Source organism: Rhinichthys klamathensis, unplaced genomic scaffold, assembly GCF_029890125.1.
Source record: "Rhinichthys klamathensis goyatoka isolate OS25496 unplaced genomic scaffold, OSU_Roscu_1.1 h1tg000282l_1, whole genome shotgun sequence".
Classification (NCBI taxonomy): Eukaryota; Metazoa; Chordata; class Actinopteri; order Cypriniformes; family Leuciscidae; genus Rhinichthys; species Rhinichthys klamathensis.
In genome coordinates this window covers 327501-353481 of record NW_026606801.1, presented here as the reverse complement: position 1 = coordinate 353481, position 25981 = coordinate 327501, and the positions used below count along the sequence as shown (strand labels likewise).

At 37.6% G+C, this 25981-nt stretch overlaps 2 protein-coding genes across 3 annotated transcripts in view; both read left to right on the top strand.

The window, feature by feature from the left end:
* Positions 1–11008: 11008 nt before the first annotated feature.
* On the top strand, positions 11009–23611 carry si:ch211-183d21.1 (uncharacterized). The gene is made up of 13 exons (XM_056269561.1): positions 11009–11199; positions 13120–13983; positions 14913–15093; positions 15177–15316; positions 15642–15889; positions 16537–16839; positions 18760–19030; positions 19799–19982; positions 20084–20223; positions 21528–21602; positions 21695–21841; positions 21968–22064; positions 23338–23611. Exons 2-13 carry the CDS (start codon positions 13140–13142, stop codon positions 23399–23401), a joined length of 2694 nt encoding a protein of 897 aa, XP_056125536.1. The 5' UTR covers positions 11009–11199; positions 13120–13139; the 3' UTR covers positions 23402–23611.
* A 1902-nt stretch (positions 23612–25513) lies between these two features.
* nlrc3 (NLR family, CARD domain containing 3) overlaps positions 25514–25981 on the top strand; it is a 13352-nt gene continuing 12884 nt past the window's right edge. Inside the window, exon 1 of one of the 2 annotated variants that reach the window (XM_056269563.1) lies at positions 25514–25721. The gene's annotated coding sequence lies outside the window, so the exon portion shown is untranslated. Of the gene's footprint in view, positions 25801–25981 lie in introns of both variants that reach the window. The other variant, XM_056269562.1, reaches the window with a different exon arrangement.

Genomic DNA, 25981 nt, shown 5'->3' with positions numbered 1-25981 from the left:
TTTTATAGATTCACCCCTTCACTGTTGTGTGCTTTTTTTCTGGATCGTGGCTGATTTGTAGATTGTACGCACAAAAAAACTCTGTATTTTCACATTTTTGCCAATTTCCCATTCATTTCCTATGCGGGTCCATTTGGACCCGAAGGTCCTGAGTGTGACTATTTTTTTTACAACCACTTAGACTATTCAAATCCTGTCCCCAATTTTTTGGGGTGTTCATATACCAAGTACCTAGCCTGGTTCTACCAGACTCTCGTACATTTCATTTGTACAGAGAGTCTGGCCTCGCTCCATTGAGAAACGTTTACTTCCTTGTAGGCGGGTTCTCTGTTAAAGATCAAAACTATTGGATCTGCCCAGCGTCACTCAGGATCTGCCATAGCCAATCGCTAACGTGTGGTCGTGACGTATGTCATGCGCCGAAACCGGCTGGAAACAACAAGTCCGAATTCCATATTCATAAATCTAAATATCTAAATGCTAAACCTCTCTTTCTTATATTTGTGAAAGAATTTTAAAAATACCTCTTTTCAATTAAGTTGTCTGAGAACAAAAAAAAAGCCTTAAAAACATTATCTGTTTGTAATTATTTTCCTTTTTTCAGTGTCATGTAATTCTCTTAACTTGTTCATGTTTATTTTATATTATCCCCCTACTGTTTTATTTTTGTTTTGTTTTTATTATTATTTTTTGTTTGTTTTTGTATTATGTTTTCTGTTATTACTTGTGTATTGTTTTAAGCAATAAAAAAAAACAAGTCCGAATGATCAGAGGATTATGTGTAGAATAAGATGTCTGTCAACGAGAGCTGCATGTTTTGTTCATCGAATTTAAGAGTTCAAGGAACAATTCTAAATGTATATTTGACACTAAGGACAGTGATGTATTCAGTCAACTGTCGAAGCTGGGTGTAATCATTAACAATACGCCGCTGCGGTCGTTTCGGATCTGCCGCAAATGCTGTACAGTGATCATCGTGCACGCCGAGCTGCCCAGCACCAACTCCTAACCTTTCTGCCTCCCTCACTTGGTCCTCCATTAGTGCAACAAGAAGAGACGACAACAACTATCGGCTTTGCATCCTATCGTTCGCCTTAGCTAACTCATCCACTAGCGGAGTGAGCTGGAAAATTAAACTTTTCCCGAACCCCGTGGGGAGGAGGGCCACAACATCATGGCCACCAACAACACTTAGCAAACATTGATCTTGCTCCGGCTTTAACTTCTGGATATTCGGCAGTTTTGCAACAACGGACCGAATAGATTTTCTCACGTCTTTCTCCGCTGCCGTTACTGAACTCCAACTCAAACTGACGCGCTACATCAACGTCATCGTTCTCAGCCACTCCCTCTGTTCGCTGATTGGACCGGTAAAAAAATTATTTCTGGAAACCAAAGTCTACAGCACAATCCCAGACGTAGTACTGAAGGAAAATAAAATTGAGCGGAAGTGCGTAGGAGAGCGGAGCCAGGCTACCAAGTACCAACAAAGTCACTAAATTTCGGACCATTCCGATAAAGCTATGATTTAAAAAAAAAATTTTATTTAAATGCTTCGGGTCCATTTGGGCCGAAGGACCCCAGAGGGTTAAAAGAAAGACAGATGTGTTTAGAATGACATGAGGATGAGTAAATGATGACAGACTTTTCATTTAGCGTAAACTACTTCTTAAAATTACATTTGTCATATAAATACATCTGTACATTCTACTTTGTTTAATTTCCCAGGAGCATCATTATTAAAAATAAAATATACATTTTTCCAAACAGAATATAAATAGAGGATATAATATGTTAAAAACTCCCAAAGGGGAATATCTGTCAAATCCGATCTTTTTGCAATCGAATATCAAGTCAAATTTAACTTTTAAACAACGTGCATTAGCATTTACATTTGTTAGAACAGAACTTTTGTGCAGGCATGTCTATAAAATTTACATTTAATTTAACATCAACACTATTTAACATGAATTGCTTCTGAAATGATAAAGTTGAAAAGTAGCAATAGACCCACACCTGACATAGCCTTATTTCCTCTGCTCTACTTTGTTATTTCTCTCCCTATTAGAAGTAAAATAGAACAGTGTCTTCCCATGAGCCTTCTGGGTCAGACGGATGATGTATTACCCGAGCTGGTATCTGAATGATGGATAGAGCAGTAAAGCATGGCAGGATGCCCAGAAGAGGAACAGGTGAACAGGTAAAGCGGAGAAAAGGTGTTACGGCGCTCTGGCTGCATCCTGATGAATTTGCACTAGCTGCAAGATTTATAATCAAATCATATATCTTTTTTAATAAAGTCCCGTACGGACATGTGTTTATGTGTCCCAAAGCATCATGGTGACGAGACTGCAGTCATGTTTGACTCCTAGTTTCCACGGTAACGACAGCCCATGCTGCACCTGACCTACATATGTTTCGTATGAACTCAAACACCCGAAGACCATCTGCTTACAGGACTGAACACACGGTCACACACACACACACACACACGTTTACGATACCATACAGTCTCACAATCTCTTCTACTTCTGACTAAATATAGACACGACAAACACATTCAATTTAACCGTCTGTCCAGACATGTGCCAATTCTGGCACAAAAGCACTGCTTTGTGTGTTTTACACAAAGAGAACAACTGTTCAGTTTTATTACATTACAATGACATTGAGACTATAAAGACGAGCTTTTGTAAATATATTAATGTTTCTTTTTGATATATTTTAAAGTTAGCTTTTTTTATTTAATATTAAAATATTCTAGGTTAACTTTTTATAATAAGGTTTAAATTAGGTGTTTAAAATATATAATTTAAAATTAACGTAATTTTTTTAAAATATTAATTTTTCAGTTAGATTAATATATTCTAGGTTCGCTTTTAATGTGACTATTTTAAGTTAAGCTTTTCTATTTAATATTAATATAATTTTCATGCTTAGGATTATCTTATCTATAAATTGTCTTTTCATTTAGGATTATCTTTTAATTTAGCTTTATATATATCTATAAATATCAGCCATAGTTTGAAGTGATATACTGTATAAGTATATCCCAGTTCTAATGTCTTGGTGCTATGATATCCAATGAGGGATCCAAACCAGAAATGATGGCCAGGAGAGCCTACAACAGCACTTGCCAGACTGAAGCCTACATGGAGGAACAAGAACATCACCCTTAGATTACAGCTCAGACTCACGCAAGCTCTGGTTATCTCTATCTTCCTGTATGCATGTGAATCGTGGACACTGACGGCTGAGCTTGAGAAGAAAATTCAGCACTGGGAAATGTGATGCTTTCAAAAGATTCTGGGGATCAGCAACAAAGACCATGTGACCAACGAGGAAGTGCGCAACACCATTAGGCATCATGCCAGTAGCACCTCATTGCAGTACACGAGATCCAGGGGGCGGAGTTGGATCCAGATCTAAGGGGTGGAGGTGGGTAGGATTAGGGGTGGGGTTAGGGATCAGGGGGTGGAGATGGGTAGGATTAGGGGTGGGGTTAGGGATCAGGGGGTGGAGATGGGTAGGATTAGGGGTGGGGTTAGGGATCAGGGGGTGGAGATGGGTAGGATTAGGGGTGGGGTTAGGGATCAGGGTGTGGAGATGGGTAGGATTAGGGGTGGGGTTAGGGATCAGGGGGTGGAGATGGGTAGGATTAGGGGTGGGGTTAGGGATCAGGGGGTGGAGATGGGTAGGTTTAGGTATGTAAGGTGGGAGGAGTTGAATCTGGATCCAACTCCTCCCCCTGGATTTCATGTTCTGCAGTGAGGACCGTCTCCATCATGCTGGGCTCTATATGAAGGACTCCTGGCAACAGTCAAAAGAAGGAAATTGCAGTGGTGTAGAGTATAGACATGTCACCAGATCCCCTGGGATGGCCAAAACCATGCATTCTCCAGGGCTCGGTTGAAGGTGCAAGAATGAGACCAATGAAAAAGTAGGCAGACAATATCAAAGACACAAGTCCTGGCCAAGAACATGCAGAAATGTAAAGAGCTGTCTCGTAACATGCATCTGCTGTGGTGTCCTGACAATACAGTGCATTACAGGAACCGGCAACGACGTATTGTTTCAATGATTTAATGTTTTCTTTTATTTGAAAAGCATGCGAGATCTCAACCATTTCACATGCATGCATGTACTGTCTGTGATGCCTAATTTGCAGAGCGTTTCATGCGTGCATGTCTCACTACAGCAGTCTGTTATGTGTTACACTTCGATGATTCAAACATCCTGTCTGCCAGAGTGAGTCAACGTCTCATTCACAAATAAATGAACAGATGCTTGCATACACACGCTGAGGAGTGAGCCAAACACATCCTGAAATACCCTGACGCCTCAAAGCCTCTCCGTTCAACATGACAAGCAACACTTTCTTTTAATCAGCCTGTCAAACACCCCAGGTTTCCTGAGCTCACCTGCAGATTCCACACGGAGAAACAATACTGCGGATTGAGATCTTCCAGTCTATTTCCTCACACATAGATCAACAGCACCATAAGGGTCCAGACTGTCCCGCCATCAGGTCTGAAACTGCCATCAAAAGCCACTCGAGAAATGATGAACAAGTGCTAGAGGTAAAGAGAGAACAAACATTAGAGTTAAATGGAGCTCAAACTCATTGTGATATGATCTGTAATCCCAGAAACATGTCAGGAAGATGAGATGATTTAACAGCTAGACGAATGAAGCAGAAAAACTGGGCTACCTTTATTCTCTCGATCTTTTATTCTCTTACACTACCTCTACATGACATCTGAAATCATCTCATTATCAGTGAGCGATGCTGCACTTTGTTTTTCTTATTGTCGTTTTATATTTTTGCGTAGTTTTGCACCAGCATGCATCAATAGCCGCGTTTCCACTGTCGGGCCAGTGCTAGGCCAGGGCTTTAAACGGGCCGTGCCGGGCTAATAGCCTCGGGCCAGTAGCACCTGGCCTGCGTTTCCACTGTCGGGCCAGAAGCTCCACAGCGCGTCACTAAAACACGCCCGCAACACGCCTCTCTGGAACAACGTCACACTAACCCATCATTTCACCAACAAATGGAAGTTTTACCAGAAAACTAATCAGAAAGAAATCACTGGAAACAGCGTGCATTGCAAAACAAACATGATAAAAGCGGCCGTTTGCTGGCATTTTTGTTGTTTAATTGAATATTTAAAACCCAAGCATCGATGTTTTACCACAGGTTTACAATAAAAAGTGATACATTGATCATAATGAATTAATTTATGTCAAAATTGCACATTAGTCACACAGAAATAAACGACCGTTAGGTCTATTTCAAAAAAGAAAGAGGACACACTTACATTATTCAGTCGAGGCTGTTTCTGTTTATTTGGTAGTTACAGGACATATATCACATTTAGAAAGAATGATAATTTCTACAAATAATGTTATATGCCACCAAAAATACGACCTGAGGAGCGTTAGCACAGTCTCGACTCCCAGTAGCTACAGATATATTTTCAGTCAGAGAAACAGGAAGCTCCCGAAAAAAAAGTAGATAGTCCGGTATAAAGAGACTACTATGTAGTATATGTAGGCTACTGACAGATAAAATAAAAACATGATTGTGATAGCCTTTATGAATGGTCTGACTTCTTCAAGTGTTCACCATGTTTTTTTACTATGCGTATCTTCAAGCGTTTAGCTGCTACTATGTTTACTATAGTAATGGTTAGCGCGCATAGTCTTTTGCATCGCGTATAAATATTTCTACCTTTTATACGGTGATCAGAATCCACATCGGATCACAAACAGAAGGCATTAAAACATGAAAGTGAGTTAAATTATTTTTAAAAGTCTTTAATGCTGACAGAATCATTCGGCGCTCCTGTCTCTCGACTCAGGTAATCCCCGCCTCTGTTCGTAACCACTCCTCTAGCCCGAGCTGGCCCGCTTTGGCCCAAGGTATTCGACGGGCCAGAAATCCTGGCCGTTGGCCCCGAGTAAGCCCCGATCAAGCCCCGGAAGTGACAGTGGAAACGCGACTGGCCCTGGCACGCACTAGCACGGCCCGGCCCTGGCCCGGCAGTGGAAACGCGGCTATTATCAACAATTATGCTGAAAACACCTCATGAAACTAATTTTTGGCCTACTTTATCATCCATACAAAATGTTATACTGTAAATAAGTTAATATGTAATAGAATAAAATAAAGTGAATTCAAGAATAGATTACATTTGTTTGTAATCTGAAATCCAACAGATAACAACGACACATTTTAGCACATAAATGGTGTAAATGCAAGATTAAGAACTGTAGAATATCAGTGTTATAGTTTGTTCTCTTTTATATGCAATAGAAAAAAATAACTATGTTCTAAGAACATTCCCATAATGTTCCCATTATGTTATGAAAACGTTATGTCTGAATGTTCTTTGAACGTTCAAAACTTCTAGTTTTTTAAATGTTGTAAAAATGTTTTTTTTTCTTGGTTATGTAATCGTTAAGGGAACATTCTATTTTAATATCCCGCAAACATTTTGAGTGTTACTTTTGAATGTTCTTTGAACGTTCTCAAACAAGTAGTAACATTTAAAAAATGTTAAAGAAACTACCAACTAAAATGTTTCAGAAGAACATTATTTAAACAATGCATATTGCATAAATAAGGTTTTCGTGCAAATCTTTCATGAACATTAACTTTGAACAAACATTCTATAAATGTTACTGGGAGAACGTTTGTTCATAACTTTGACAGAACCTTGTCAGAACATTCAGAGAATGTTCCCTGTTAGGGGACAAATATAGCAACAAATATACACTCACTTAAAGGATTATTAGGAACACCTGTTCAATTTCTCATTAATGCAATTATCTAATCAACCAATCACATGGCAGTTGCTTCAATGCATTTAGGGGTGTGGTCCTGGTCAAGACAATCTCCTGAACTCCAAACTGAATGTCAGAATGGGAAAGAAAGGTGATTTAAGCAATTTTGAGCGTGGCATGGTTGTTGGTGCCAGACGGGCCGGTCTGAGTATTTCACAATCTGCTCAGTTACTGGGATTTTCACGCACAACCATTTCTAGGGTTTACAAAGAATGGTGTGAAAAGGGAAAAACATCAAATATGCGGCAGTCCTGTGGGCGAAAATGCCTTGTTGATGCAAGAGGTCAGAGGAGAATGGGCCGACTGATTCAAGCTGATAGAAGAGCAACTTTGACTGAAATAACCACTCGTTACAACCGAGGTATGCAGCAAAGCATTTGTGAAGCCACAACACGCACAACCTTGAGGCGGATGGGCTACAACAGCAGAAGACCCCACCGGGTACCACTCATCTCCACTACAAATAGGAAAAAGAGGCTAGAATTTGCAAGAGCTCACCAAAATTGGACAGTTGAAGACTGGAAAAATGTTGCCTGGTCTGAGGAGTCTCGATTTCTGTTGAGACATTCAGATGGTAGAGTCAGAATTTGGCGTAAACAGAATGAGAACATGGATCCATCATGCCTTGTTACCACTGTGCAGGCTGGTGGTGGTGGTGGTGTAATGGTGTGGGGGATGTTTTCTTGGCACACTTTAGGCCCCTTAGTGCCAATTGGGCATCGTTTAAATGCCACGGCCTACCTGAGCATTGTTTCTGACCATGTCCATCCCTTTATGGCCACCATGTACCCATCCTCTGATGGCTACTTCCAGCAGGATAATGCACCATGTCACAAAGATCATTTCAAATTGGTTTCTTGAACATGACAATGAGTTCACTGTACTAAAATGGCCCCCACAGTCACCAGATCTCAACCCAATAGAGCATCTTTGGGATGTGGTGGAATGGGAGCTTCGTGCCCTGGATGTGTATCCCACAAATCTCCATCAACTGCAAGATGCTATCCTATCAATATGGGCCAACATTTCTAAAGATTGCTTTCAGCACCTTGTTGAATCAATGCCACGTAGAATTAAGGCAGTTCTGAAGGCGAAAGGGGGTCAAACACAGTATAAGTATGGTGTTCCTAATAATCCTTTTGGTGAGTGTACAAATATAGTTTGAAATAATATGCATACCAAACAACCTAAGATTAGACTTCATTTGTTTAACAAAAGATGAATAGATTCAACAGCTCTACTCCACTTTAAAATAAGAGTTTGTGTGGAAGTTGATAATCACAGGTCACATGTGATGTATCTGCTCAAAGACCTTAAAAAACCTCAGCGTAAAACCACACACATGGGCTGTGTTTACTGGTGTCAGTGTGTAGGCTGGTTTGGGTGTGATGGGTCTGCCAAAAACAGCGTTTGGCAGCTTCTGTAGAACTTCAAGAGTGCAGGAATTATACATAGAACAAGTGATAGAGATAAAATATGTGAGACTGTCCAGAGAGACGCAGACAGAACTGAACTGGAGGTCTCGCCTGTATAGCACATCTGATTCAACTCGTCAGCTCATTAGCAGAGACTCTGTGATCTGAAAAAGGATGTGTTAAATAAGACACCAAAAATGTGCTGTGGGAGTGTTTAGAATAGCACACTACCAAACTATTTCCGCAACATTTTCCAAAGTGTGCTGGTTACTCCAATGCCGTCGACTTGAGCTTTTATCAAAAATCCTCCCGTTTTTCATTTCCAGTGTGATGAACGAACTGGAAGTAATATCCATACATGATTTTTATGCACAATTAGACATTGCATTTCACATTCTATTTTTTTCAATCGTAGTATACAAAACAGTATATAGTGCACAGTATTCATTAAGCATAGATGCCATTCCACACATAGCTTGAAAGGTTAAAAATGGCCGCTGTAGAAATAAACATATGCTGTGTCTCAATTCGAAGGCTGCGTCCTCCGAAGGTCGCATTTGTCGGACGCATACGTCATTGAGGTTGCCTCATTTCAGTAAAGGAGGAACCCTAGGGTTCTTGAACCAATTTTAAAGAACTTTTTATCCCTAAAAGGTTCTATATAAGTCTTAAATTATTGCACAATACTTTCATGTTAAACGGGTTATTTCAATTTTTGTCTAGTGATAAAGTATGTTTATGAGCTGTTTAATTACAAAAATTTTAATTCTAAAAATGTAAACATAAAATTTAAATCTCATGATGGGAACCCCTACAAGGTTCTATATATGAAGCGCCTGACAGAACCCTTTAAGGTTCCATATAGAATCTGTTCTTCAAAGAGTGAGCTTTGTTGTATGTATTGCATGCAAAGAAAATTCAGTATACATACTGTACCTAGATATTGTGGACAGTATATATATACTATATACTTCTGCAGTAGTAAGAACAGTATGGTGGTACGCTATTCTGAACACAGCCTAGACAATGTACACCTAATATTGTGGAGACAGCAACCTCTGGTGTTGCAATTGAGAATTTATGGGTCTAAATTTGACTGTATTTGAACCCTTGGGCCCAGTTGTTTAGAAAGTTTAATCGGGATCAGAATGATCTGAATTTGGAAATCCCATTGTTTTGCATATCCGGTTTTTCAAAGCAAAATTGGGTTGGATCACCCTGATCGAGATACACACTTTTTCAGAATGTTGGTAGCCAGACAGTTGAGGACACCTATTGATTTTCAGAGTAGGAAAAAGTCAATTAAAAAAAGTCAATACTATGGAAGTCAATGGGTTACAAACTGTCTGGTTACCAACAATCTTTAAAATATCTTCTTTTGTGTTCAACAGAAAAAAGAAACTCATACAGGTTTGGAACAACTTGAAGGTGAGTAAGTAATGACAAAATGTTCATTTTTGAGAGTACTATCCCTTAAAAAAAAACAGGGAACACTTACCAAGCCGGAAGTGCACTGTATGCACAGATAATGGACATCTTTTCTTATCATGGAAAAACAGCCGCAAAGGAATTCTGGGGTGAATTTATTAAGTAGCCTTCTATCAAGTGTCTGTATGATAAGGTCAACAAAATACTGATTACCTATCACGCCTAGGAGTGAAGATGAAGGAAATTACTTAAGAGCCACACATGACCTTTAAACATATACCCTGAAGTACGAATAGCTTGACTAAATTGCACCCTGATTGGAAATGACGCACATCCCATGACGCTTTGCGCGAATGGGTGTGTAGCTTAAAAAGGTGGATAATTAAAAATATTCTGTGGATAAAAAAATAAAAAAAAGCTAACTTTTTTTTTTTTACCTACATTGTCTTTGTTTTCTTCACATATTCATATCACAAATTCCATATTTCTCCTCGGGCTCTTCACTGACACCGTTATCTCCTCGATAAACACTTTTTATAAAACTTTATTTGCGGTAAAATTGTTGGTCACGTTGGAAATGACGTCACAACTGTTGAAAATTCGTAATTTGTGTAAAAAAAACATTACAAATAATTTACACACAATAGCTACTAATTGAATTCTACACTCGTTGTATAGTTTTTGGAGAAAAAAAAAAGAATTTTCATAATTTAATACTAAACGTCTGGGGTCTGTCTGTGACAATTAAAACAGTATAGATACATACATGCAAGAAAATAAATCAAGTTTGTTCCCAAGACTTTTTTAATGTGACCTTACACTTGGCAAAAGTGTTGGTCACGTTGGAAATGACGTCACAACTGTTGTGTAAAAATGGTTTAAAAATAAATGTCACACCCTACTTATTGAATTTATTTCACTCGCTGTGTATAATATATATTTTTTTTACATTTTTAATGATGAATTTTCGTATTTTAAAATTAAAAGTAGGCTATGGGATCTGGGACAATCAAAACAGTATTCTATAGGCTAGAAGATGAAAGAAATGTAGTTTCAAGAACTTTCAAAAAAGTTCCCAAGAATCAGTAGCCTAGCTGAGGAAATACTCTTAATGTTGTATTTTTTCTATCCAAGTGTGTCTGTGCCATCATCTTTCTTTAAAATAAATTAAACTTGGTTATATATTTTGTACCTAGCAACTACATTGGTTTTTAAGTGTAACTTAAATGTCTTAACAGTTTTGGGGTAATTGTAGAACACGGGAAATGATGCACCCACTGTGAAGCAATACGTGTGTAGGAAAAGCCTTGATGCAATGCACACAAAGGACAGAGGCATCTTTCTGGGAACCGGGATTTATGTCTCCGGGAATGTGCGTGAATTCATCCAGATTCACCGCCCACACTCGCATGGAAGAGACCGACCGGATCAAATCGGTTTCTCCACACAGCAAAAGTTACTGAAACTTCACAAAACACTTTCAAACCTGTTCTACCGGGCATCGGGCGTCACGGTAAGAAACATTTCTCCATTAAACCACACGAGTTGCAATGCGGTTTTTCTCGCTCTAGTCTTTGTCGAGTTAAACAGATCAAATCTGCTGGGATTTTAACTTCGCACCGATTGCGAAATCGTTTGTCTTTGTGATGGTGAAGTAGCTAACTGTTAAGTAGGCCTACGTTAAATTAATTGTGTTTATTTCTCAGCAATAAACAATGTCTCTAGTCTAGTCTGTGTAGATGTTGTGAAGTTAGATGCTTCTATAACTTCACGTTGTGAAGTTAGGTAGCCTACTTCTTCTACTTTGTCTTCACTGGAGTGTGCAAAAAGTTACTGTATGACGTCATGATAGTGCTGTAGGCAATAGGTGTGTTGTTCGACATCGGCTGGATGTAACCTTTCTGTTACTGTCTAGTATGGATGTAACCGGTCGGAGGAGCTGCTAACGGAGACGTGACGTCCCGTAGTGACCCCTCGCGTGGTGTTTGCATACTTTACCACAGCTGATGTGAAATAATGCAATATTTGCCAAATACACAGATGTTGCAGAGACATTTTCATTCAATACTTTATGTAGCTACTGCTTCATACAGCGTCTGTTTGAACAAGAATAAAGTTCAACACAACCACTTACGCTTCAAAAAGTTCAAAATTCTGAAGAGACGCAATTGCTTTATATCATGAACAGATTTCATTTAGGCTTATATTCACATATCAACAGAAGCTCAACCGAAACTGTCTGCTTGACGTGCACGAACAGAACAGACACGAGAATGAACCTCATTGGTTCTCACACTTCAAGCGAACATGCTTGAGTTTACCACAACTGATGTTTGAATTGATGAATGTTTGTGTGAATAAAAGCCTAAATTCAATCTGTTCATTCTATAAAGCGATCGTGTCTCTTCAGAAAATGTGGACTAAACCGCTCAATTCATATGGATTAGTTTTACAATCTCTTTATTAACTTTTTGAAGGGTCAAAGTGGTAGTTGCGTAGCTGTCAATGGAGGGACAGAAACCTCTCAGATTTCATCAAAAATATCTTAGTGTTCTGAAGATGAACGAAAGTCTTACGGGTTTGTAACAAAATGAGGGTGAGTAATTAATGACAGAATTTTCATTTTTGGGCTAACTAACGCTTTTAAGACAGTATACAGTATGCAATGATAGACATTTAGTATGCTTAATTGCTGTCACATGACCTTTATTTCAGCCACTTCGTTTGTAAAACCTTGGATTATGGATTATTATAACTAAAGGAAGTCTTTAAAAAAAATCCCTATGAGAAAAATGAATGGGAAAAATACTTCTATAACCAAGGCAGATGAAAAAGTTCAGTTTTTTTCTGAGAAGTTCAGAGCACTTGTTGCCTGGTAGGCATTTATAACTGTGACAGGAGCCAGATTAGCTGATTATTGGAGTTTGTGGTCAGCTGATGACTCAGATAGACGCTGTTGTGCAAGTGCCTGCCTGTGTGTTTATTTAGATGCCAGAGTTCACACTTAACTAACGTTCAAGAACCACACTTCCTTCATAGCTACTAGGAATATGCTGCACTTAACAGTTCACCCCCCCCCAAACTGTTGTCGTTTATAAACTTGCAACCAATCTGTTCCTCACGCAACACTATAGTACGACTTCAGAAGACCTGTAATGTTGTTTCATAGGTTTGAGTGGAATGTTATTGGTTATGATCTCTTGTGTCAGTGTCAAATGAATGTGGAGAATTGAATATCTTTTTGAACAGACCTTGGAATTGTTTTCATGTGTTTGTGTGTTTTGATGCCTTCCAGTTCATCGGTTGTCCTTGAATTTGTCAATATCGCAACTGTTGCGGAAGCAATGTGTCTAGATTGAATGGAAACGAAACTTAAGATGTTTTGAAAGTGATTGCACGCATCTGGAATGACACTTCTGTTTTCCTTCCACAGGTCCACTTGCTTATTATGATATGCTGAGAGATTTTATCAGGGCAGCAGCCATGCGTGTGGAGCTGAGTTTGGGTTTTTTGGTGTTAATGTGCATTTTTAAAGAAACGACCCAATGTTTAATTATCAGCGAAGTGAACTGTGACAATCCCAGATTGGACACTCATGAATTTGTGGAACTGTACAATGATGGCACGAATCCCACTTCTCTGGATGGATACACACTGGTGTTCTACAACGGCAATGGAGACTCAGCCTACCGGGTCATCGATCTGAGTGGACAGCATACGGATCAGAGTGGCTTCTTCTTAGTTGGCTCTTCTGAACTGACTCCCCGTCCCGCCGTCTCTCTTCCGCCCAACTCCGTTCAGAACGGGCCCGACGCCATCGCACTCTACGGCCCCAACTGGGACCCGGTCTCTGAAGGGGGACACGTTTCAGGAGTGGGGTTGTTGGACGCAGTGGTGTACACTTCTCGTAAATCCGCAGAAGGCGCCGATGGCCTCGCGTCGGTTCTGACTCCCGGCTCGGTCCCGTACCTGGAGGATGAGGCGGCTCTGGAGGGGGACGAGTCCATTCAGCGCTGCTGGCAGTCGGAAAACCTCTGGACGTTTTACACGGGCCCCCCCACCCCTATGTGGGTCAATCATTGCCCACCGCCGACCCCTGCGAATGTTTGGATCAACGAAGTCGACCTCAGCGGGCCGGACCGGCGGGGTCTTGTGGAACTCAATGTTGGCAAGGCAAACGGGTCGTTTTCTTTGGTGGTTTATGATGTCACCACAGACCTCATTAGCTCGAGTGTGGAGTTCATCGCAAAAGAGGCTGGGATCTTCACCGTACCTGTGAATACTGCGACTTTGGCAGGTAGAGTCGATTGGATACTTGTAGATAAACTTATGTAAAATCACTATTCCAAACCAGTGCAATTTAGTATTATTTATACACCATTATAGTATTTGTTAATTTTTGGAGTCACATTTTTTAAGTTTTCTTTTCAATTTTAGTAATTTTATGTCATTTTCTATTAATTTTATAATATATTTCTGTTTTGCTTTTATTTATTAAATTGAACTTTTAATAATTTAATTGAATTATTACATTTATTTATTTTTATTCCGTTTTATTTTATTTTTGTGTACTTCAGCTTTTATTTTAGCCGAGGCAACAATTCTACGTTATAAGTTTTATATAATATTATATTTTATTTCAACTTTTATTTCATTTAATGAATTTTTTTTGTATTTGTGGTTTAGTTAACAATACTATTTCAAACCATTTTCAATCACATATCACCTCTGATTCAGAAGAAAAAAAATGGGATTATATTTTGCATAATGTTTTTATTTTTTTTATTTAACCTTTGTTTAACCAGGTAAAAAGGGAATGAAACAAATTTGTAAAACCATTTTTAAAATAATTTTGGAGGATGTGTTTTGCATTATTTTCATTCTAAATTCTGGTAATGTGATGGGAAAAAAACAGAATTAATGAAAATCATCCTGATATAACAATTATTTTTTATTAAGCAGAATAGCAGAACAACTGTACATTATAAATGTACTTTACATTTAAAACTGTTTTACTGTATTATTATTATTAATGTATTACTATTAGTAGTAGTATGTAGTAGTAGTCAATGTCATGAAAATAAAGCCATAATTTAAAATATCATAGTGGTCTTTAATGTATCTTTAATCAAAAAATGTATTTACTTTTTATTTTATTTTTATTTTTTAGTGATGAAATTTTCATATGCAACTAAATACATTTTTATGTAATATTTGATATTTCAGTGCCACAAAGTGCAGCATTGGCGTTGTATGATGGCCCGGCATCAAACTTCCCTAAGGACGGCCCCCTCAGCCACGAACAGCCAATCGATGCCTTTGTTTACGGTGACTCCTTGCACATGCCCAGTGAGAACCTCACAGAGACTCTTATACCCGGGAGAAAACCCTTCATACTCACAGAAAGGTGATCAGCACATGCCATACAATGCGTTATTGTGGCATTTGTGTATTTTATAATCCATGTTTATCCCTGTTTGTATGCTGCAGTTTTCACACAGCAGGTGTTCATGCCAGTCGGTGTGGTGTTACCGAATGGACGAGAGATCCGGGACTGTTTGTTACGAGGCCCCGGAGTCCCGGAAAACCCAATGACTGCGTTTGGTTTCAGTCCTGCCCGCTTAACATGAGTAGGTCTTGATTTCATGTTGCGAAACAACCATATGTACAACTTTCTTTCTCTTCCATGTTAAGGACACATTTTTAGGGTTCAATTCAAAACACTTTATTTGTTTCCAAGAGGCAATTAATGAGGCCACGTAGAGTCATGTAAACATATACGTTAAATAAATAACACAATGTGCACGGAATACATGTTAATTATAATCTGCTACAAGGGAATACCTAAAAACAAGTCCATACCATGTATAAGAATGAATAAATATGTAAATGTATATTATGCGTATCAAAGAACTGTGTCCTGTCATGTTTTTAAGTTCTGCCTTGTTGTTTCAGCCTTTTCTACGGTGGCAGGACGTAGCTATCCCGCGATTCATAGCGATATGGATTTCCTACTTAATGAGATCAATACTGACACCCCAGGAGGAGCCGAGGACGAGGAGTTTATAGAGTTGTGGCATCCGTCTGGCTTCCGTATGTCGCTGGATTTCATCTGGCTGGTGATGATCAATGGACAGAATGCAGCGGTGTACTATGAGCTGGAGCTGAATGGGTATTTCACAGATGATGACGGATACTTCCTGGTGAGCAGCTGCATACTTGAACGCTCGCAAAAGAAGCGCAAATAAGTCATATGGTTGAATTCCATTTATTAGTATGTGTCAGCTATAACATAACAGGCAATTATGTACACTACCATTCAAAAGTTTGGGGTCTTAAATTTTTTTTAAACGGGTCCTATTATGCTTTTTTCACATTTTCAACTTACTTTAGTGTGTAATGTTGCTGTTTGAACATGAATAAGGTCTGCAAGGTTATAGACTTATGTAGCCAGACCTTCAAACTGAAACTTCAAACTGGCCAAGACTGTCTGACATGTAAAGCAACCAATCACAGTTCATTTTGTTCTGCATCACGTTTAGGGGCATGAAAATGTAATGTTGATGTCCCACTATAACAGACCAGTGTGTATAACTGCAGTCTTCAGTGTCACATGATCCTTCAGAAATCATTCTAATATGCTGATTTGCTGCTTAAGAAACATTTATTATCAATGATGAAAACAGTTGTGCTGCTTCATATTTTTGTGGATTTTCTGAATTTCAGGATTCTTTAATGAATAGAAAGTCTTTTTTTTAAATTATAAATGTCTTTACTGTCGCATTTAATGCATCCTTGCAACAAACATAAAGTGACCACTTTTAAAATCTTTGTGAATCTGTTCTTCCAGATTGGCAGTGCTAAGGTCGGCCCTGACATTAGAATCCCATTGAACACTATTCAGAACGGCCCGGACGCTATAGTGTTATATCGCAGCAAGTCTCCGCCCTCTCAGGAGAGTCCCAGTATTCCCAGAAGAGGTTTGCTGGATGCAGTCGTTTATCGCACTCGTGGATCTGATAGAAGGGTTTCAGAGTTAACGCAAGCGCTGACACCAGGACAGATCCCTCTACTGGAGGACATCAGCGCGTTACCCGGCGATGAGACCCTCACCCGATGTGGACCCGAGAGACTCAACCTCGATGCTTTCAGGGTGAGATCTGGTGTTTCTGTTCATGCTGAATTCTCATAGAAACTTGATCTCATTTGTATCTTTTGCAAAGTGTTTAGTAGGATTCAGTCCTCTGAGGTCTGTTGCATTTTTTTTTTAAATGTCACTTCACTTTAACTTTATTTTATTTTTATTTCACTTTACTTTTTCCTTTATTTTTAATTTATTTCACTTAATTTATTTTATTTCATTTTTCTTTTAATCTATTTAATTTTATTTCACTTTACTGTATTTTTACTTTGTTTTATTTCACTTTATTTACTTTTACTTTATTTTATTTCACTTTATTTTACTTCACTTTATTTTAAATTATTTAATTTCACTTTACTTTTACTTTATTTTATTTAACTGTACTTTTACTTTTTATTTTATTTCCCTTAAATTCATTTTATTTCACTTTACTTCATTTTATTTAAATGTACTTCTTTTTATTTCACTTAACTTAACTTAAAGGTGCTCTACGTAACTTTTAGCGGCCTCTAGTGGTGATGTTTCAGATTGCAACCAAATTTTACAAGAGCGCTCGTGCTCGAACTCATAGACAATACCGTCTATTACGCAAATATCTCGGCGAATACTTGACGGATTCGGCGAGCACCGAGCTCGTTGGGACCATCTAGTCGAGCTGAAAAGAACCATATAAGTTCCATAGTTTTTGGTGTTGTTTTCGCGGAGATATTAGCAGAAAACCATCGGGCGCGCTGCAAAATTGCGGACGCCGGTGACGTCACGATCTCAGAAGAAAATCGCTCGTATCTCTGGAACGCAAAGACCCAGAGAGCTCAAATTCGGGGGAGGAGGTCCCAGGGGAACCCTTGCCTGAACGCTAGAGTGGCGGGCCTCGGGGATGCCCCCTACCGGATCGCCGTTCGCTGGGACCCCCGATTTCGAACAGCTATAACTCGGGGAGCCGGGCGAGTTGGACCTCGGGGGTGGGCTCGTTCGAAAGGCCCCGTCCAGCACTACGAACGATTAGAGTCTTGGGAATATTGATCAAAGATTGACTGAGATTTAAGCCGAAAAACGTGTGCCTTTAACCGGACGTAACTCCCTGACCGTCTACAATAGACTGTATATAAGGAGAGAGGCTCGGGAGCGCGCATGCACGTCACATCCGTTGGATTTCGCGGTAAATCCGACCCGGAGACTTCACATAGAAATAGGAATACTGGCCTTCAGAGGTAATAGCAAAACTCGACAAGTGGATCATTTTAATGTGTGATTACAACCGCTTCACACACAGGCAATAAAAAAAGGATTCATTTTAGTAGAAAAGTTACATAGAGCACCTTTAACTTTTATTTTACTTTTATTTAGCTTTACTTTATTTCATTTCACTTTACTTTTACTTTATTTTTTATTTTTTTATTTTTTTACTTTACTTTTATTTTATTTATGCTATTTTATTTTAAAAATGTGCATGTTTCTTTCAAACCGTATACAGTGATGTGTTTTTCAAACATTATTACCACAGTCAGAATGGATTTGATTCATTTAAAAAAAATTTTTAATAAAGAACAAAAAGCCAAAAATTACATTTGTTTATGTAGCAAAACAAACATAGGGGTACGGTAAAGAGCAAAACAATTGCCAGGAAAAGAGAGAATTAATATTTAAAAAAAAAAGTAAAAGTAAAAATTAAACACATTTCTGGCAGTCTAATCATATAATAAATCAAGTTGTAGCAGGTCACAGATGACAAATGTAGTAGATCGTCTAGGCTCTGAATGCATGCATAGCATTAACTCACTGTGCACACTATAAACTATGAAGAGATGCCTATGTAAGCAGCCTAACGGGATTAATTTTGCAATAATGACCGGATGACACTGCTTTCTTAGCATGTTATGTGCTGGACTCATCAAATGCATGCCATATTAACCCTTCATCATGTGTCCACAGGTCGCTTCTCCCACACCAAGGAAGCAGAATAACTGTCCCACGAAACCCACTATACCTCCACCCCCTGAGGGTCTCCTCATCAATGAATTCTATAGACTAAACTACACAGTAAACCAAAGTTTATTTGTGGAATTGATAGGCCCACCGTTGACTCCATTGAATGGAGTTGTTTTAGTATTTTTTGGGGAAGACACTAAAGCATTGAGTGTCCCGCTCAGGGGCAGCACAGGAACAGACGGGCTCTATCTCATCGGGAACGTCTCTAACGCAGGTGGGTGTGTCGAGTTGGAAAGGTCGTCTTTGTGAAGCACAGCTTAAAGTGCATGTTTTGGTCAAAAACTAGTAGACTGATGTGTGCAAAAACAAAGCCGAAAATCATTTTAACTTTGGTGTCTGAAACGCATTTTCCCCATATTTTTTATCCATTGACATTTCTGGGAATTCTTCATTGAAGACTGAATAACAGCTCTGAGATGAATCACAGAAAAGTATAGGAAATCTGAGAAATGGGTGTAGATTACATTATTTTATTAGGGAATAAACATTAAAATGATGTAAAATCATTGGCTGTTAGCATAAAACACAATGTCAGTTTATTGTTAAATATTCAAATAAGTATTTGGGGAATGTAATGAGACCAACTCATTTACATATGCAGGATTGTGGGAAAAGTCATTTTACTCCTATTTTCATTTTATTATTTTGTTTTATTTTTAAGTATTTGTTTCGGATTGTTGTTGTTTTTTTGCCTTTAATGTGTACTATGTTTGGAATGGGATACTAGTGTGCTACTGTGTTATTCTTTACTGGGAATTTGACTAATATACATGTTTGTTTGTTTTTTAATTGAAGCATATATAGTCAAACATATAATAAAATACACTAAAAGTTAAATAAACGTTCAAAGTAACATGTGTTTAATGGAGAAAATGAATGGGATTGTTACTTCAGACTGATGTTCTCTAAAGACAAAGCAGTGATTTGGATTAAACGGCAGATTCATTGGTTTGCTCATGGATCTTTGTGTGTGTTTGTGCAGATCAGGGTTTGCCCGCGCTGGATCAATCAGAATTGGGTGCAGTGCTGTTGTGTTTTGAGCCGTCAGGATCAGGTGTTTATGGGGAAAACTCGCTCAGTCTGGACTGGCTAGTTTTTTCCGTTGACCCAAAGTTACAAAGATTTCTCCAGCACAACACAACATGCATACAACTCGTGCCCTTCAGGTATGCTAGGGAGCTGCTTTTTTATTTGAATCCAGTGTGTTATTGGAATCAGCAGTTTTTGTACGCTGTTTTCATGCTCTGTGTTTTTCTGTGCGATTTAGTTCTTTCTCTCGATGTGCATCAGACGGGCCCGTTCTCTGGGTCTCATCCGAGGAGACTCCAGGCCTCCAGAACCTCTGCCCGACACCTGCCCTGTCCAGCTCCGTGGATGTGTGCCTGGAGAGAAATTTAGGAACAGGAAGTAAGTGTTTGGGATAGTTCACCCCAAAAAAACCGAACAGTAGCATTTACTCACACTCATGTCATTCTAAGTGCAGTTTGCTCCAGTTTTTTCCGTGGAACATAAAATTATTTCAGGAAAATGATTTAAAATGATATGAGGGTGAGTAAATAATGGCAAGAATCATGCAGAAACTCATTTCGATTATGACCAATGCAATCTACCAGAAGCGCAAGTAAAAAATAATGTGGCTTGGCAAACACTGTTCGAATAATGCATATATTAGATCAATCTACAAAATCTCTGTACATCTGTTAAAGCCGTTAAAATAATAAAAATATTCGGTTTCTGTTGAAAACCCATGATGCATAACATATTTTTATAACATAACAGTGTTTAATTCAAATAATCAAACACAAAAATGGGAACAAAAATGAATTTGTTTCATGCCGGCCAGTAGCATCTGAAATATCAGTTTAGTTGTTGTATTACTCTCTTCGAGAACATTTGAAGAATTACTGTATGTGTGTCAAAAACCCACAAAACATGCACAAACATGTTGAACATGGAATTAAAACTGCTGGAATGATGGAAGAGTTTAGATGACTTTTCCCTTGTCGTCCTCCAGGTTGTCAGTCTTTGCTCCCACGGTCCTCAAAAGAACTGGAAACATTTCAAATGTTGATTTCTGTGTCTGTAAAAGTCATCTAAATTAATACATCGAGTCACATATGAATGGAAATAGTCAGTATACACTTATGTTCAAATGTTCTGGATCAGTAAGATTTTTTTTGTTGTTATTAATATTTCTATTTAGCAAGGACGCATTAAATTGATCAAAAGTGACAGTAAAGACATAATGTTACAAAAGATTCTATTTAAAAAAAAGCCACATTACTTTCTACACATTAAATATCCTGAAAAAGTTAATAGATAATAGTATATATTAATAATAAATGTTTCTTGAGAAGCAAATCATCATATTAGAGTGATTTCTGAAGGATCACGTGACACTGAAGACTGGAGTAATGATGCTGAAAATTCAGCTTTGATCACAGGAATAAATTACATTTCAAATTATATTAAAATAGAAAGCAGCTATTTTAAATTGTAATAATATTTCACAACATTACTGTATTTTTGATCAAATAAATACAGCCTTGGTGCGCAGAAGAGACTTCCAACCCCAAACTTTTAAACGGTAGTGTGTATATTTTGCGTGATTTTTAATATCTGCTCTTTTCAGTAGGCACTTAATGTGAGATGCGTCTAAAATGTCCATTTCTTGAGAGCTGTTTATTGAGTTCTTCATCTCTCTCTCTCAGATTGTGACCAGGAGGAATTGGCTGATTTGTTCGAAGGTTTGTGTTCCTGTGGGATCACAAGCTTGCATGTTAAAGGTAAGACACCGTAAAACACACATTCAGGGTGTTCAAATGTCCCTGAAATGAATTGATAATGGCGGTTATGTCCTGTGTTTACCCTATGTTAGGTGTGAATGTGTCCTGCGAGGCGGGTGTATTGGACGCGCAGGGGCCTGTTCTTGCTGTTACTGACCAACAGAGGGAGGAAATCACTGATACACTGAACACCTACAAGCTCTCGTGTTCACCTGTACAGGAGCTACAGGTTCATGGAGGTACACACCCACACACACAGAGAGATGTTAATGCCAGATAACTGCTAGAGTTTGCTCTTATGGAAGTCCAGGGTTTATACTGGCCTAAAGAAGTAACCGTGTGTGTGTGTGTATTTGTATGTCCAGCGGGGCCACCGGTCGCGCTGCAGGTCGGGCTTGTTCTCGCAGCGCTTCTGCTGTTCGCACTGGGTGCCGCGCTGTTTGTCTACTTGTACAAAACCAGGTGAGGACAGATCTGTGTGTGTGTGTGTTGCATTAAGGTCCTTTTAAAAGCATTTGCCATAAGGTCCTATTAAAATCATTTCAGCTTTTTTCTAATACTGAACATTTTTATTTGTGACAAATACAATTTTATTGATATCAATATACTGTTTAAAACTTTTCAAAATGTATACAAATATAAATTCAGTTAATTAATTGGTAGAAATAAAAAGTAATATTTAAATATTTAACAAATTGACCAACTTTTTAAATTAAAAGTAGTTTTTATTATTATATATAATGTAATCAATTACCAATTCATATATATTATACATTTTTATTAAAATTATATGCCAATTCAAATAATATCAAAATAAAGTTTGAAAGTTGTTCAAATTTGTTTTAATTTTCCAGTATTAAGTGTTTTATTTATGGCAATTAATAAATTGAATTAATATCAATATGCTTTAAAACTTTTACATTTATTAATTGGTATAAATAAATCATATTTAATATATATATATTTAAAAAAAGTTAAATTAGTTAAATTTTATTAAAAAAAATAATTTTAAATGTATATAATAATTCAGTAGTAGTTCAACTTTTTTATTTTCAAGTATTAATAAATTTGTATTTATCTCAATTAATACATTTAATTAATATCAAATTACAGTTTAAAAGCAGTTCAACTTTTTCTATTTTATTTTTAAACATTAAATAATTGTATGTGTGCAAATTAATACATTTAATTAATATCAGTATACAGTTTAAAAGTAGTATGATTTATTTTTAAATATGAAATATATTTGATTTATACTGATTAATGCATTGAATGAATATGTATTAACTTTTAATTTAATTCAAATTAATTGACTGATTCACTTAACACACATTAAATACTGAAAAAAAATATACTTTGAAAAATTCCACATTTAAAAACATTTTACACTTAAATAACATGGTATATAGCCATGGCTATTTAGACGATTAACACAGTAAAGCCACAACATTATTTTAAGTACCTTGGAGTACCATGGTAAATACCGTGGTACTCTGAATATGATAATCATTTTGTACCATAATACAGTATATCAAAGTACCATCTCTTTTGTAAGTATAAATTCATCATTCATTTACAGTTTTTGTTGTGTGATTGGCCCATTTGTATGAATGTGCCCTTGCTCACCTTCAGCATTTAAAAAAAAATATATATATATATATATATAATATATGTGTGTATTCAAACATGTTTCAACTCATTATGTGTGCATGTTTGTGTGGTGATCTTTTCGCAGGCGTCCTGCTGACTACCTCTCCATGCAGTTGAGCGACCAGGTCGAGACGCCACTCGAACTTTAGTGTGTTTGCATGAGTGTGCATGTGAGTGTTTGCGTGTTTTTTTATGAAAATGAATGTGTTTTTACTGTAGATGAATGCAGGCTCACAGTTTTATCAAACTCTCACAGGTTTTGATTGTGCAATGTTGATATTCTCAAGATTTTATCAAAGTGTCAGGATGTTTAATTTCTTCAGTGTTTTATCAAATGCTCCAAAAAAACATTATTTTATTGTATTTTTGATTTGTATTGTGACTTTGAAGTACATAATCATCGGTTGGTAAAAAAAAAGAGCCTTAGCAAACAAACACAAATAGTTGTTTGACATAAATTAGCGTGATACAAAATGTCATGCATCATTAGGTCACTCAAGGAACAAAATCCTATTAACTTAAGTTTAAAAAAAATTCTGAAGTGTGCATATGATGGACACTTTACTATCCCATGAGGCCACGGGAGAGGATTTCTGAATGTTAGTGAAGCGACACAACTCTGCAGGTCACATGACGGTGACAATATGGCAAATGTAGTACGGATAACATTCATACACACACATTCATACTATACAGTACGTACTTTTTCAGCGCTTGGGAAGTAAGTAGTTCGACGAAGCCAAAATCTTAGCATCAGTGTTGTTTGACATTGTGCCTCCGCTAAAGTCCGTTTGTGACTGCAGGTTTCTGTACGAGCCTCCTTCATGAGTCTTCCTCCAAATGTTGTGTTTGTTTCATGTTTACAGATTTTCTTTGATGTATCTGCAAAGCGTTATCAGTTGTTCTCAGGGTCATCAGATCAGTGTTTGAGTGCATGTGACCACAGAAGCATTTCAGTGTGTCGCTTACAGTAAGACTTACAGTACACACTGTTCTCAGTTCATTTTCAGTCTCATTAGTTAGATTGATCTTGCCTGGTAATTCGATATTAGACTGTTCTGTCGCTTAAATCTCGTTCTAGGACTGGCAGTGCTCATGACATTGAATTTTAAGGACTCACACAGCAGAAAACACACATGCAGGAAATAAAGGGTCGAAATGACAAAGTATAATGATTACATTACATACATGCATTGATTACTAGTGTCGAAGTGTAGAGTTGCAATGTGTTCCATTATGTTCATTTTCAAAGGTCTTTTTTTGCATTTTGCTGTGTTTTTTCAAAACTAAAATACAATTTGACAACTTTACATTGTCACTGGTTCCTTGTAGGTTCTTTTTATGTAATTGATTATTGATTTAGTCTTTCATCATTGATTTTTGATGATCAGACATGTACATTTGTAAGAGGAAATTTTCTTTAAAAAAAAAAAATACCATCATAATAAATGTTTTTCGTTAACATTGGCTGTGCATGAATTCATTTTCTCTTCTATATAACACTGTACATGTACACTACCGTTCAATTGTTTAATTTTTTTTATAAGAAAGCTCTTACGCTCGCCAATAAGGCCGATTTATTTAATCAAAAATACAATGTCACACGATCCTTCAGAAATCATAGTAAAATGCTGATTTTGTGCTCAATTATTAATAATGGTTGAAAACGGTCGTGCTGCTTCATGTTTTTGTGAAAACCATGTTACATTTTTACGATCAATCAGTTCCAAAAATATATACAAACCTGTACAAATTTAAAGAAAACACGTTAACAAGAAGATTGAATCCAATATTTGGTGATAATATAATAACAAGTGATTTACAAGACATTTTTAAAAGGCTGGTCATTTTTAACCAAATGTGTTATAGGGTGTTATATGTGTGTGTATATTTATATTCTATATATACTATATTAGTATGTGTATGTATATATATATATACACACACTCATTCGTCTCTTTTCTCTTCCTGTTCTTTAATCAGCACTTCCTGTCCTGTGTATCGGATGCATCTTCTTAAGACACAGTCCCCAATATAGTGCCTACATTCACTCTTTATTGTTTACCACCCTATTTGCATATTTGCACCACCCTTTAAGCTTTTTTGACCTTAGTGTGTCTGTGTTATGATCTTCACACAACTGTAGTCATGTGTATATATGTTTATACATATTTATATGAATATATGTTTTTGTTTTCTGTATGCACAGTCCAGTGCTGCATGCAAAGCAAGCGTGTGGAAGTGTGTTTTGTATGTGGTTTTGTGCACACAATGGCAGCATGTCAGACGATGCTACACGTCAAAAGTGCATCTGTGGCCTGTTGCACAGGAAGAGAAGGAGGTGCGACAGGAAGGATAGAAAGAGAGGGAAAGAAAAAGACAGACGGTGCGTGACAGACACTCAAACAGAAAGTGCCGAATGGAGGATGAAGATGAGGTCTGTGAGAAGTAGGGTAGAGACGAGCAGAGGTTAGTGAAACACCTGCTGCTTCTGGCGTGTGTTTAGAGCCGCTGAATCTGAAGAACAACACGACCAACTGAATCAACAGTGAGTGTTGAGTTTCCTTACTAAAGCTGACTGTCTGAATGTCATACATATTGATAACAACATCTGTCTGTCTTTCTATCTGTCTTTCTATCTACCTTTTTGTCTGTCTGTCTATCTATCTACCTTTTTGTCTGTCTATCTATCTATCTATCTACCTTTTTGTCTGTCTATCTATCTCCCT

Bases quoted from the DNA above. Each gene is read 5' to 3' on its own strand.
- si:ch211-183d21.1 (XM_056269561.1), top strand. From the start codon at position 13,140: ATGCTGAGAGATTTTATCAGGGCAGCAGCCATGCGTGTGGAGCTGAGT. The intron at 15,890-16,536 runs GTGAGCAGCTGC...CTGTTCTTCCAG, and splicing joins ATGATGACGGATACTTCCTG to ATTGGCAGTGCTAAGGTCGG. The intron at 16,840-18,759 runs GTGAGATCTGGT...ATGTGTCCACAG, and splicing joins TCAACCTCGATGCTTTCAGG to GTCGCTTCTCCCACACCAAG.